This window comes from Hylaeus anthracinus, unplaced genomic scaffold (genome assembly GCF_026225885.1).
Source record: "Hylaeus anthracinus isolate JK02 unplaced genomic scaffold, UHH_iyHylAnth1.0_haploid 12000, whole genome shotgun sequence".
Classification (NCBI taxonomy): domain Eukaryota; kingdom Metazoa; phylum Arthropoda; class Insecta; order Hymenoptera; family Colletidae; genus Hylaeus; species Hylaeus anthracinus.
The window spans coordinates 1,238,520-1,251,426 of record NW_026534347.1 but is presented as its reverse complement, the minus strand read 5'-3'; the positions used below and the strand labels follow the sequence as shown (position 1 = coordinate 1,251,426).

The 12,907-nt window shown below is 36.7% G+C and overlaps 4 protein-coding genes across 11 annotated transcripts; 2 read left to right on the top strand and 2 right to left on the bottom strand.

The window, feature by feature from the left end:
• Nucleotides 1–169: 169 nt before the first annotated feature.
• LOC128890372 (jerky protein homolog-like) lies at nucleotides 170–1,681 on the top strand. The gene has a single exon (XM_054148811.1). The coding sequence runs from the start codon at nucleotides 170–172 to the stop codon at nucleotides 1,679–1,681; it is 1,512 nt and encodes a 503-aa protein (XP_054004786.1).
• A 189-nt stretch (nucleotides 1,682–1,870) lies between these two features.
• Nucleotides 1,871–10,048, top strand: LOC128889949 (peroxisomal acyl-coenzyme A oxidase 3). Of its 6 annotated transcripts, none has more exons than XM_054148002.1 (13): nucleotides 1,871–2,199; nucleotides 6,164–6,203; nucleotides 6,966–7,114; nucleotides 7,232–7,351; nucleotides 7,418–7,576; nucleotides 7,811–7,958; nucleotides 8,040–8,330; nucleotides 8,406–8,569; nucleotides 8,636–8,879; nucleotides 8,940–9,173; nucleotides 9,266–9,420; nucleotides 9,483–9,776; nucleotides 9,861–10,048. In XM_054148002.1, exons 3-13 carry the CDS (start codon nucleotides 6,995–6,997, stop codon nucleotides 9,951–9,953), a joined length of 2,022 nt encoding a protein of 673 aa, XP_054003977.1. In that variant the 5' UTR covers nucleotides 1,871–2,199; nucleotides 6,164–6,203; nucleotides 6,966–6,994; the 3' UTR covers nucleotides 9,954–10,048. The 6 variants fall into 6 exon arrangements, with proteins under 6 accessions (XP_054003977.1, XP_054003976.1, XP_054003974.1 ...); XM_054148001.1 differs by having other exon boundaries at nucleotides 6,164–6,221; nucleotides 6,968–7,114; XM_054147999.1 differs by having other exon boundaries at nucleotides 1,871–2,432; nucleotides 6,164–6,205; nucleotides 6,968–7,114.
• LOC128889948 (ionotropic receptor 21a-like) lies at nucleotides 2,196–5,456 on the bottom strand. Of its 3 annotated transcripts, none has more exons than XM_054147993.1 (8): nucleotides 5,293–5,456; nucleotides 4,996–5,176; nucleotides 4,790–4,938; nucleotides 4,367–4,675; nucleotides 4,172–4,274; nucleotides 3,829–4,115; nucleotides 2,909–3,764; nucleotides 2,196–2,849 (listed from the first exon to the last, which is right to left on the bottom strand). In XM_054147993.1, exons 1-8 carry the CDS (start codon nucleotides 5,454–5,456, stop codon nucleotides 2,541–2,543), a joined length of 2,358 nt encoding a protein of 785 aa, XP_054003968.1. In that variant the 3' UTR covers nucleotides 2,196–2,540. The 3 variants fall into 3 exon arrangements, with proteins under 3 accessions (XP_054003968.1, XP_054003970.1, XP_054003971.1); XM_054147995.1 differs by having other exon boundaries at nucleotides 3,044–3,764; XM_054147996.1 differs by having other exon boundaries at nucleotides 2,700–2,849; nucleotides 2,973–3,764.
• Nucleotides 9,962–12,540, bottom strand: LOC128889951 (beta-1,3-glucosyltransferase). The gene is made up of 9 exons (XM_054148005.1): nucleotides 12,074–12,540; nucleotides 11,897–12,006; nucleotides 11,602–11,784; nucleotides 11,392–11,522; nucleotides 11,131–11,311; nucleotides 10,933–11,068; nucleotides 10,699–10,846; nucleotides 10,335–10,611; nucleotides 9,962–10,270 (listed from the first exon to the last, which is right to left on the bottom strand). Exons 1-9 carry the CDS (start codon nucleotides 12,144–12,146, stop codon nucleotides 10,115–10,117), a joined length of 1,395 nt encoding a protein of 464 aa, XP_054003980.1. The 5' UTR covers nucleotides 12,147–12,540; the 3' UTR covers nucleotides 9,962–10,114.
• Nucleotides 12,541–12,907: the final 367 nt, after the last annotated feature.

The window sequence follows — 12,907 nt, the reverse complement described above, 5'->3', positions numbered from 1 at the left end:
TTCAATTACCTATGCAATACTGCCTTTACCTGATATGCACCTCGATTCTGCGCATTCATTTCTTCTCACTGCAGCGACGCCATCCAGCGTTTCAGCTGTGTTACATCGAGAAGGAAAAGGGATTAATTTCGGATACCATCAGGTGTAAAGTTTACATTGTAAACGTAGGATGTCGGCAAAACGTAGCAAAACGCACGTTTACTTGACGCTGCAGCAACGATTCGACATCTTACAGAAGTTAAAGGATGGTTGTTCGTTGTCTCAACTGGCTAACGATTACAATGTTACTGATTTAACCATCCGTCGCATCAAGACGAATGCTGCTCAGATACGACAACAGTTGCAGATATCGGCTATCGTTCACGATCAAAAGAAATCGAGAACGCCTGTGTTCGATGAATTAGATGCTCGTCTGCACTCGTGGTTCTTACAGCGACGAGCAATAGGCGATCTAATCACTGACCAACAATTCCAAAAGAAAGCGAAAGAATTGAATAAAGAATTTGGTGGCCCATCGTCGTTTTCAGCTTCTAGAGGATGGATATGGAGGTTTAAACGCCGACATGGAATACGTTTGCTAAAATTCCATCGAGATAATACACGATCGTATACGAGAGCGGAGGAAGAATTTTCCCGATGGTTATTAGAGAGGCTAAAGAAAGAAAACATCGAGCTACAGAATGTTTATCATATGGATGACACGAGTCTGATGTGGAAGGCTCTTCCCCAAAAGATACTGGCTCGCGTTGCAGAAACAAGCGTCACAGGAATCAAAACAAAAAAGGATCAAATCACCGTAGGATTCTGTGCGAACGCAATTGGAACGCACAAGCTACCACCAGTCATTGTAAATAAATACGGGCGACCAAGGGCTTTAAGACACTGCCATGATCGACTACCAGTCATTTTCATGGCTCAAAAAAATGGTTTCATGGACCGTAACGTGTTTGCTGACTGGTTAAAAAATCATTTCAGGCCGGCCGTAAGGAGGCAGCAATTAGAAAGGGGTGTTAACGCAAAGGTGTTGCTGTTGCTGCATAATTCCGAAAATCGCGTACTACCGACAGAAGAGGAAAAACAAGACGATAATTTCGAAATAGTATATTTTCCGATGAACGCAACGTCTATTTTGCAGCCTATGGGTCAGGGAATAATCGAGACTATGAAAAAATCCTATCGCCATCGGTTGCTAAGGAAAATCTTGGAGTTTCCTGGCGGACTAGAAGAATTTTTTAAACATTTCGATATGAAGAATTGCATCGATATAGTGAACGAGACGTGGACAGACGTAACACAAATTGATATCTGTAAGTCATGGGAGAAAATATTAGCATACGAAGTAACAGAAGAGGCACGAAGTGATCGAGAGAAGGACCTTTCCACCAGGTCAACAATTAACGCCATTCCGGACAAGCCAATTCCTCAGCAGGAAATTGAATTGTTCAGTAGTTGCACTGAAACAGACGATAATTTAGATTCAGAGGTGTGTGGCGATCGAAATCCTGATAAGACGTACTTTGAACGAGAATCCCACTTGGACGATGTAGATGTAAACAAAATGTTTAAGAACCTAGTTTCATGGTCGAAGAGACAACCAGTGTTTATAGAAATACAAGTGAAATCATTGCAAGATTTTTATAAATATACACGCAGATTATGCAATCGATCCCCTGTAAATTAATAAATTTTTTATTTGTATTCTTTGTGATTTTCATGTTTAGGCAAATTAAACCGTACGATATTTCGATGATCGTGTTCCTGTATTTTCAAGTTAAGGTCTGTTGTAATCGATGATTTTTTTATTACAATTACATATCTATTTCCACCTTCTGTTACAAAAAGTCTGTTCCAATCAGTAGGTCTTAATGACCTCTTATGTAACAAAGTAAATTGCGTACCGACACACGCATTTATAATTGCGATTTGAGGAGTTTCAGTTGTGTTAGACTCTGTATTTCAGCGTATGTCTACGTCAAGACTTGAAAGATAAAACGGAGGCTCGCATTCACTTCCTTTTCCAACTTTCCGTAACCAGTTCGAAGTGTGTCATAGTAGATTACGACAGGGCCGAAATGAGAAGGTACCGCGTTATGGATGGATTCTATATAAATGATACAAGTTACTATTTGTGTATAATGCTCGCAGTTCTACATTAGTAAAGTGATCAGTAAGGGAAAATAAATAAAGATATCAAATAAAGTAAGAGAAACAAAAGTATATTTGAGAAATACAAATGATACATTCCTGGATAGAAGTACAGTGCACGAATGAGTTTCATTTAATTGAGTGTAGAAGATTATATACAAAAGGTATGTGTTGAGTGTGTCGTGTTTCTTTCGAACGAATTAATTAATCGGATTTGTGCAGCAATAGTTGACTCAGTGTGATATGACCATTGAAAAAATTAATTTAAACCTTTTCATTTCTATTTGGTATGTAATTTTCGTATTATTTCCCAGACAATTAACGAGTTCTTACATATTTTCGTAAACACTAATTATGTTATAACAGTCCATGTAACCAATTATTTCTAAATTTAATTAGAGAATTTGTAAATTATAATTATTGACTTGTACTTTAGGGTTAACATGATAGAATATGTCCAAATGGTACTTGTCAAACTTTGGATCCTTTAAAACGATATACTTCCAGTATAGAATTTCTCCTAGTAATACTACGAAAGCTAATACATAACCGACTATAACAGCAATAAAAGCACCTTGCAGCTTGTGAAGATTGACTAATGCTTTTTCAGATTCAGTTTCTTGTCGCACCTCCATTATCTTGGACCATTCCATAACATCGCTCAGCCATTTTTCGACTAATCCAGTTTCTATTACGCGACGTATCTGAAAACATGTGTCATATAAAAATCATAATTGTATATAATATTTTTTATTCTTAACACCTTCACATTTGCATCTAATTCCATGCATTTCCTATGGGACAGCCAATACTTAACAGATTCGTACGTGTAACGATGTGAATGCGTTAAAATATAGATTATAATTTTACGATAATTATTAACGAAATTAAAAATTACTAAAATGTCAACGCGTGGTTTCAGTGGTGAATTCTTTTCCATGCCAATAGCTATAGGCATATTAATAGCACACTCTTCCATAATGTGTAGGTTATGTTTCAAAGATATGTTCAATGTAGTTCCGTTTTCTTTCTGTTGTTTCTCCAATATCTGCCTTTTTACACGGGCATCTTGAAGCAAATAAGAGTTCTCAAAATAGCATAGAGATCCATTTGCTACTTTTTCTATAGCGTCTTTCTCATCTACAATGAACTGAAATTTCTTGCCAATTTCTTGACTGTTAAGGTCAGAGGATATTAAGAAGAAATCTTTGCTTTCTTCGTTCCAACCCCCAACTTCTATAGAACTTTTGGCTAATTGTGCCAATGTATCGATGGTAACTCTAGCTACAGGATTTGCAAGAGTTGCAGTCATGCTAGCACGGTAGGCAACTGCAACTAGAATAGTATAAATCCACCACCACCCGATAAATACTCTTACAGCCCAAGGGTTTGGCAAACTAGGTAACGAAACTTGAAACAGCATGCTGTAAGTATACAATATACTGTTTTGTAGTTCTGTAAACAAATACAATCCTTTTATTTCCTTCTTTGTGAATGCAGTTTGAATATACATTTTATTCTTATAAAAGATTATGTATTTCTTATAAGACAGTGACAAGAAGTAAAATGTAAAACTTCCAAAAATTAAACTGAAGATAAGTGCAATCCAGGTGTATAACCTGAAAACCAAAATAAATGTATGTTTATCATGTTTTGTTTGCATTTCCTCTTAATCACACATACTTAAATGGAAGTATCAGCAGCTTCCATGAATTTTCAGTCAAGGACTCTGGTGTTAGGAAAGTAAGGCATTCTGTATTATACGGTATGGTCAAGTCAAAATAATTCAAGTGGTGTAACGTGTAATGTAAATCACCCAAATAAAATGCAGCATTTCCTTCTATGGCTTCACCTATAAGACCTGTATAGGTTTGATTGTCTCCTTTAACACCCCACTTCTCAGAAGCTATATTGTATGGCATGTAATACTTTGGTTTGAAGTTCATTGCTTCTGATATGATCTGTATTAACTAAATAATATCATTGACACAAATGCAGGGGAACGAATGCTTAATACGAAACATACTTCGAATTCTATTCCTAGAGCCTCTGTATTGTTATTAGGTCGCTTATTATAATAAGCTCTCGATTTCTCTGTTACTGTAGGAATGTGTTCGAAAACAGCAATTCTAAAATTCAAATAAAAGTACTAAGTATCTCGAAGAAGCAATTACGGTCGTGCTGTTCGATTACCGTTGAATAATAATTTTGTTACACTAACCGTAAATGTTTCTTATGCAGATTCGTTGTTTTTTCCGTAAAATGATTGTTACCGTAACGCATTTTTCCACGATACCAAGTGTCGATGTATTTAGTCACAGTTAATATTTTTTCGTAAGCAGGGTAGTAGACTGTGTCTAGATCTATCCTTTCTTTGGATATTTTTTCTCCAGAGCGATGCTGGTACGCGTTATATCGACGTATGAAAACTACGTTAATTATTCTGTTCCACACGTGATGTAAATTCGATTCAAATAGTCGGTGATCGTATAAAAGTAAAAAGAGTCCGCGAGTGTTGATCAGACGTTTGCTGAAAACGAGAAATAAACACAAAAATATCGTTGTTTGCTGTAGATGCAGAGGTGTCCAGGCTAAGCTCTTAGAAATATAATTTCAATTACTATCGTTTGTTTTGTTTAGCCACCTTTCTGTATATTGCAAAAACTGAGACGTCACGAAACCATTAGCAGCTAGTATAACGTATGCGCTACAATCGATCGCCTTGCTGTCGATTAGAACTTGTTGAATACGTTCTCTTGGCGGGGAAAATTGTTCGTTATCGCGCAATCCAATCTAAATATAAATCATGTTCAGAAAATGTTTACGTACAGTTTCTTATTCTTATATTACCTCGTATTTGGATAAGAGCGAAGAACCTTGAACGTGCGTGATGTTCACGAGTCTTCGATAAATAGTATCGGTAACAAAAACAATGCAATTAGCGTGTTCCATGATTTCTTCTATAATCTTTTCGACGACAGACTTCAAGTTCTCTTCGCTTCTCTCCCATTGATGCTCTTTATAAAATCCACTAGACAAAATGTAACCGAAAGTAATGCATTAGAACTTCTGTATCGAGAATTACGTAGAAATGAATCAAACTAAATTTCTTATAAGCGATTTTAGCGGTTTTGCGACGAACAATACCTTCTCCCACATACGAGGGTGACTTGAAGAAACAAAACGATAAGCATCGTCGTTCTGATTCGAATAAAACTTGCAATTGTAACGGTGTACCGATTATATACCAACATATCGACGTTTCTAATTTCTTCCACCAATTGTAGAAATTGAATATTCAGGAATCTCATTTCCAGGTAAATTAAGCTAGATAAGTGATGCGATCAATAATGAAATCACAGGTTATCAGACGTGCTCGCATCACTTTCGAAAAGGTCATGGGTCAAATTCATCTTTATTTCAGATCGTGATCCAACCTTGCTGTACTCTGAATATTTTACAATGTATATCGTACCTCAACCATATGCACCATTTGTAATATACCAAAATATAATAATACGAATGATTGACCGAGCCTTTTTTATTTATTATATGACATAGATTGCTTTCGCGTCTAACTAATTACGCTGATAATGTCATTAACGATCCTACAACTTTCAAAATAACTTCTAATAACACTTTGCAACAGGTAACACTCGTTACCGGTAATGTTTGGTTGCGCCATTCTGTATGTTGGCTATCAGCTTTAATATTATCTAATGTATAAAAATATTTCGTAGATCTACTTTCGATAATGACACTGTACTTTGTCCCGTGTGTGTCACTGACGATTTATTAACCGTCTCAACGTTTGCTTTTCGTTATCTTTTGTTTATAATATACATAGCTGACTCGCTTGTAAAACTCTTTAGTCGATTGGATGATACTGTGGCGTGTAAACGAAAATCGTAGCACAGCAAAGCTTATCGCTTATCACGTTCGAATTAATATTAAACATTTTGATTGAATTTAAATAGAACACATTGTTTTATCCTTTTCTTTACACAACGTGTTTTAGAACAGTACAGCACGGAAGAAAAAGGAAGACACAAGAAACGTCGTAAAATCGGTACAGAGTAAGCATTATTTTCTAAATAATCGAAACGTGTACTTTCACGAACTTTTTCATTATCTCTTCCTCTGTTTACCTCCGAGATTACGATCATATAATGTTATCTCTAGCGGATTTGAAGATACGAGAGGATTATTACGAAAATATAGTTCTTACAGTTTGCCTATTTTTCGATTAATTGCGTAATTGATTAAAAATTGAACTGATCAATGATCGATACCGATTCGTGACATGGTAAATTGTAAAATAGGTCGTATAATTCAGGTGACGCGATTCCCTGTGGATTTTATGTCGCCCATTTCCGGCTTATATGACAGTCATCAATTCGTGAAATAAAATGTTCGATGAAAAACATCGCTGAGAAATTCTTTAAACGATCTCCGCACTGCGGTAGGTTAATCATTAGGCTGACGATCCTTCTTGCTAAACAAGACGAAGAAACGGAACGAAAGACTTTTCAAAAATACCATCGAACCCGATAGTTTCTCAAAATTAATCAACTACAAATGAATTCACGAGTTCGTTAATTCCCACTCCGTGATCATGCATTATTCAAACGTGTACGAACCTTCATTGCAACTCAAATATAATTCGATATGCATTGTGCACGGTGAGCTTTTTAACGGAGTGCTTGTGAATTAAAAGTTACGATCGGATCTTGCAAAGTCGATTCGAAGCAATTTTTTATCGTAACAGTTCCGCGGTAATATCGAATTTTCAGCGACAGGTTGAACAAACCAACATCCGTAGGTGTTCTAATTCGTAAACCTGGTGAAGATGACAAATTTGATTGCCAACTTGCCAAAGGGTCGTTTGGATGCTTACAGACAATGCGCAACGTTCGACTGGAAGCTATTGAAGCTCACATTAGAAGGGGAGGATTTCGTTCAGTTTCAAGTAAGTTCATTCGTCACTAGACTGCAGATGTTTATGCAAATGAAAATCGCCAGTTCCGAAGGTTTTGTTCACGAGGTGATTAAACGCGAACACCTCTGACGTTTCGTGTCGTTTCAGAACGATCTGTGGAGCTTCATAGGAAAGTCAGCTTTATTTAAAAAATCTGCCACCTCGTTGGACGAGCAACGACAACTTTGCAATGCTCGCATCAGGGCGTTGAAAGAACACAATGTCACGGTAAATATTACGAACGATCGATGAATCCGATAAATCTTCTGTAATTCGCGTTTAATCGTTCTGCAGCATCCGATAAACCACTTGCACTGGTTTAACGTGTTGTTCCAATACGATGCCTCGGTACCAATAAAAATGGGTGTCATGCAAGGCATGGTACCAGCAGCGATCTTTTCTTTGGGCACAGAAGATCAGTATGAGGTTGCACAAAAAATTCAAGATGGACAGGTAAGCGCGATAGCGACTAACAGATATTAATATGCACATATGGGTGACACGCATGCTGACACAAAAGATAATCTGGATAGGATTGGTAAATACTAAAGAGTTCACAGAAATAAGTATCGGATTACGCTACTTTTAATGCTATAGAAAAATAATTCAGCGTTGTAGGAATTTTCGCGATTAGACCGGTAGTTAAGGTGTTAAACAAATTGCATTAAAACCTTCCATTTTCATTAGTATACAGCCTGCTTCGCGCTGACGGAAATATCTCATGGAACGAATGCAAAAGGCATAAGAACCGTGGCAACGTATGACGTGAAGTCGAAGAGCTTCATCCTGCACACTCCTGACTTCGAGGCTGCGAAATGTTGGTCTGGCGGTTTAGGTGAATAATAAAATGAAAATAAACTTCGCAAAGAAACAGTTTTGGCGGAACAACCAAGGGGAAACTATTATATTCTTATAGGAAAAACTGCAACGCATGCCGTGATCTTTGCGCAATTGATCACTCCGGATCAACAGAATCGTGGTCTCCATGCGTTCGTCGTGCCTATCCGTGATCCAGATACCCACCTTGCTTTACCTGGCGTCACTGTTGGCGATATGGGTGAAAAAATTGCGTTGAATGGAGTAGATAACGGGTTTGTGATGTTCAATAATTACCATACCTCTCGGCAGTGTCTGTTAAATCGGACAGCGAAGGTTACGGAGGATGGGAATTACGTGTCGTCTGTGAAAGACGAAAGCAAACGATTTGGTGAGCGTCTGGACAAATATACACCGCTGGCTTTACAATTTTTTTTTACAAAAATGTACCGTTTATTTGACACAGGTGCATCATTGGGTGCCCTGTCCTCGGGTCGTGCTACAATTACATCGATATGTGCCAACTATGCATCTACCGCGATAGTTATCGCTGTGCGTTATTGCGCCGTAAGGAAACAATTCGGCCCAACAGAAAACGAGGAGTGGCCAGTTATAGAATATCAGGCGCAGGTATATAAATTAATTCGATAGAAATTTATCGATTAAAATGAAATAAAATTTAATACGATCTTATAGCAATGGCGGCTGTTTCCTCACTTGGCGGCAACATACGCCATAAAAATATTTTCTGCTGCGTTTGTGCAACAGTTATCTGACTTTCAATACAAACTCCTAACTTCGAGTAGCCAAGAAAATATGGACAGCGAAGGTATGGAGATCCACGCGTTATCTTCCGCGGCAAAACCAGTGTGTTCGTGGACCAGTCGAGATGTTATTCAAGACTGCAGGGAATCTTGTGGCGGGCACGGTTATCTAAAAAGTACGTAAACCATCGAAACAGGTGTACGTAACGGATTCTATACTTTGTTTATATCGATAGTGTCACGCTTGGGTGACTTGAGATCTGAAAACGATGCGAATTGTACTTACGAGGGCGAGAACAATGTATTAATTCAGCAAGCCAGTAATTGGTTGCTGAACCAATGGTCGAACATGCTCAATGGAAAGCCTGTTAATTCTCCTCTGGGATCAGCTGACTTTATACAGGATGCCAACAATATTTTACAACAAAAGTTCTCACATTCGACATCTTCCGACACAATGAAACCGGAAAGTACGACATTGATTTCATAATTTAAACGCAATTTTTTCCATAATTTCCTCTGAAAATTTTTCGAACGTATAATTACAACGTATTTCTTACAGATTTAATGTTGACCTTCAAATGGCTGACGTGCTACTACTTAAAAAAAACATACGAACAAGTACGACAGTTAAAAAACGAAGGCTTGAACGATTTCGTAGTTAGAAACGACACGCAAGTATTTCTTGCGCAGACTTTATCTGTGTTATATGGACAGGTAACGTTTTATTAATATAAAAAGCTGTCTTTAATATTAATTTCATTGAAATTGTTTTGCAGCTAGCCATTATGGAATACTTTATACAGTGCATACAGAATTCTATGTGGAGATCGGAAGAACGCAATGTGTTGACGAAGTTGTGTTCGCTTTACGGGGCAGTTGCCATAGAAAAGAAATTAGGGGATTTCTATGCGGGTGGTTATGCATCGGTTAATAGTAACATGGATAATTTATTACGAAACGGCATTGTTGTTTTATGCAAAGAATTAGTTCAAGACGCCGTGGCTTTGGTCGATGTTCTGGCGCCACCAGATTTTATCCTAAATTCGGCGTTAGGCATGTCCGATGGCGAAGTATGTAGTATTTATTTATTTATTTATTTCTGTCTTATTTATTTTTATTAATCCGATCCTCGTCTAATGTTATTTTGTATACAGGTATATAAACATATTCAAGAGTGGTTTTTCAAGGACAAGGGAAACCTTGAACGGCCATTATGGTGGAGAGAAATATTAAAATCGAATTTATAATATGTATATACGCGTAACTAATATTTTTATTATAGTTTGAATATTTTTATACTGTATTGATGCTATAAGACAATAAAAATTATTTTACTATAATATTCGTAGAAAATGTGTATATTTAAAAAATTATTACAAAGTAAAAATAATTAACCGTATCCTGGACGTTATAGCTCCGTGTGTTTTTTAATTGCGATCAAGGATGCATCTGCTTTCGCGAACCATTCATCGTAAACCATATCAGGGTCGATCATCCAAAACTTATGAAAGGATACGGGTTCTTGCGAAGCGAGAAAAGCAGTTGCGTAATCGGAGGGACGTGCCTAAAATTTTTTTTTTTTTAATTGAAGACTACAAAGAATATATCTACTAAAAACATCTACATACTTGATGAAACAATTGCGAGTGTACAGGTTGTACTCCAATTCGCGCTAAACATATACCAAATAGGTACATATCGTCTGGAGTTGTAGGTGTTGGACAATTGCACCTGCCTGGTTGTATCATTTCATGGACTAAAGGCTTAGATAAGGCAAGGCCAGCTCCGCCTGTTAGATACTCATACCCGGAAAGTTTATCCCATGATCGAAAACCATATCGTTCTCCGATACCGATCGCCGTTTTTGGATTGTAACATGTCAATAAACGCAGCAGCCGCGCTACGCTAATATTTAATACATAATATAGTACCGTATACTTTTGAAAATATTTGGAAAACACTGATGTATATAATAAAAGGTAGATAATTCACCTAAAAATTGTGTCGTCATCGCTGAGTATCAGCCAATTAATATTGCTTTTTTTTAATATTTCGTCGGCTTTTAATAGGATATTATAAGTCTTTTCGCAGTGCCCGGTCGTCGTGTTTGGCACAACAAAAGCATCGGGTAAATATTTGTCTATACTAGAAAAAGGCAAATCAACTAACAGTGACCAATATATGTAATATATTATTCGATTGGTCGCGTAATAAAATTGATCGTACCAGCGGCGTCGCTAAAGTAGCCAATGTTTTTAACATATTTTGCCCATGTCCTTTTAATCACAGGAATCCTTTCAATGTGATATTTTGCGCAAGTTTTTACAGCAAAATATGCGTTTTCGGAAGATATAGATGAATCCTTTGATTATAGTAAGATATAATATGGTATATAATAAAATGTGTATATAAATATTGACTTACGCATGGATGAAAATATCTTGGATATGTGGCACAGTTTGCACTGGATACAATGCATATTTCAGATGTATGAGTCAACCGTACTCCTTTACTGACTTTGAATACAAAAGATGCAAATTCATAGGATACATCGATAGAGAAGTCATCTTTAGGTCTTTCACCTTCAACAAGTTTTTGCACTAAACTGTACAACAAAAACATTTTGGTTATATTATTTGGATAAAATTTATAATAATTAAGGTTAACAATTTTTATGCCATGTACCTGTTCAACAGAGATGATGTTATTCCAAAACCTGATGCAATGTGTGGATATTTAAACTTCTTATTATGCTCCTTAAAATGATGTATTATAGTTGGCTCACGATCATAGAGTGCATGACCAATCCATATGTTCTTTAATAAAATTTGCATGATATAATTGAGTACAATAGTAGGGACTTTCTGTTAAGCTTATTATAATGTAATAACATACTTTGTTCTCCTTGTGTTTGGAAAGAGTGTTCAACAGTTTGCTTAATCTAATTGCAGTATTTTCCAAGCAAAAAAAAAACCATTTTGAAGTTGGATATGTATCTAATAAATAATCCAATAATGGTGTAATTGTCCATGACCCAGTAATGTTTAACTCGTGAGATAAAAGAATTTCTGGAGGATCCTAATATAAAGGCACAATTGTAAGTTGAAAAATCATATTCAATCTATTGAATGTGGTAGAATCCAACTACTATATTCAAGTAATATAGATATAAAATATGTGTCACACATACTTTATCGAGAATGTCAGATTGTTCCAAGATACCTTTCTTTAAAACATCAGCATGTGCTGCATGGTAGCCTTCCTTTTGGCTTAATATTACAATTACTACATCGCTAGGATCTACATAAAAACCATGTTACGTATACTCTATTTACACTAATTATCGCGTGTAATTAATAGAACTTACTCAAAGTATCCGTACTGGCTCTATCGAAACATAACACGAAGAGTATCGTGTACACGGTATGTATAAAAGACATTGTTCTTAAAGACTAATATAGATTAGTTAACACAGTTCCGAAATTTTCAATGAAAACTTAAAAAATTGATAGAATACGCTAAACTCAATACCACATTATTTCGATTATAATTTTAACATGACGAGGATTAAAGAAAAATAAATTTGGGTACACATGTAGGTTTCTCTCGATGGTTTAAATTGTTTTCGTTGGAATGAACAGGAACGAACAGCTATCTAGCGGTGAATAGACCCAACTAATTTTTAAACCTGCAGGCTTGCTTGCATTGTCTCACAGTCGAGTTCCCTTCTAGGTCGCTGGTGTATGGGGCGCCATCTTTGGCGTGAAAGAGTGTTTAACGCGAAGTGTTTTCGAATCGTAGCAAGAGGAGTTTTTTGAGCGTTGCGAATAATAATAATTGTAATAATAATTGTAATTGTAATTGTAATAATAATAATAAATTCTACGAAAAAGTAATTGTACCCCCTTTAAAAGGGAGTAGACTCCGTCGCTGAAAAGATCGACGCGACATAAAAACCGAGCGGCCACTAGAAGAAGTAAATTAAGTAAAACATTTAGCCAGTAGGGGAGCTGAATGCAATTTCTGCTGTTCAAAATATGATGTTGGTAAGGTAAGGTAGGCTTTATAAGTACGCGAGACATCTGAATGTGGACAACGACAATGTATCGTTGGTGCGAGCAGCCGTCCGAGACACACTCACACATGCAACGCTCGGTGGCATGTCCGTGTACCTACGAGTACCTGCAAGGGCTTGCGTATT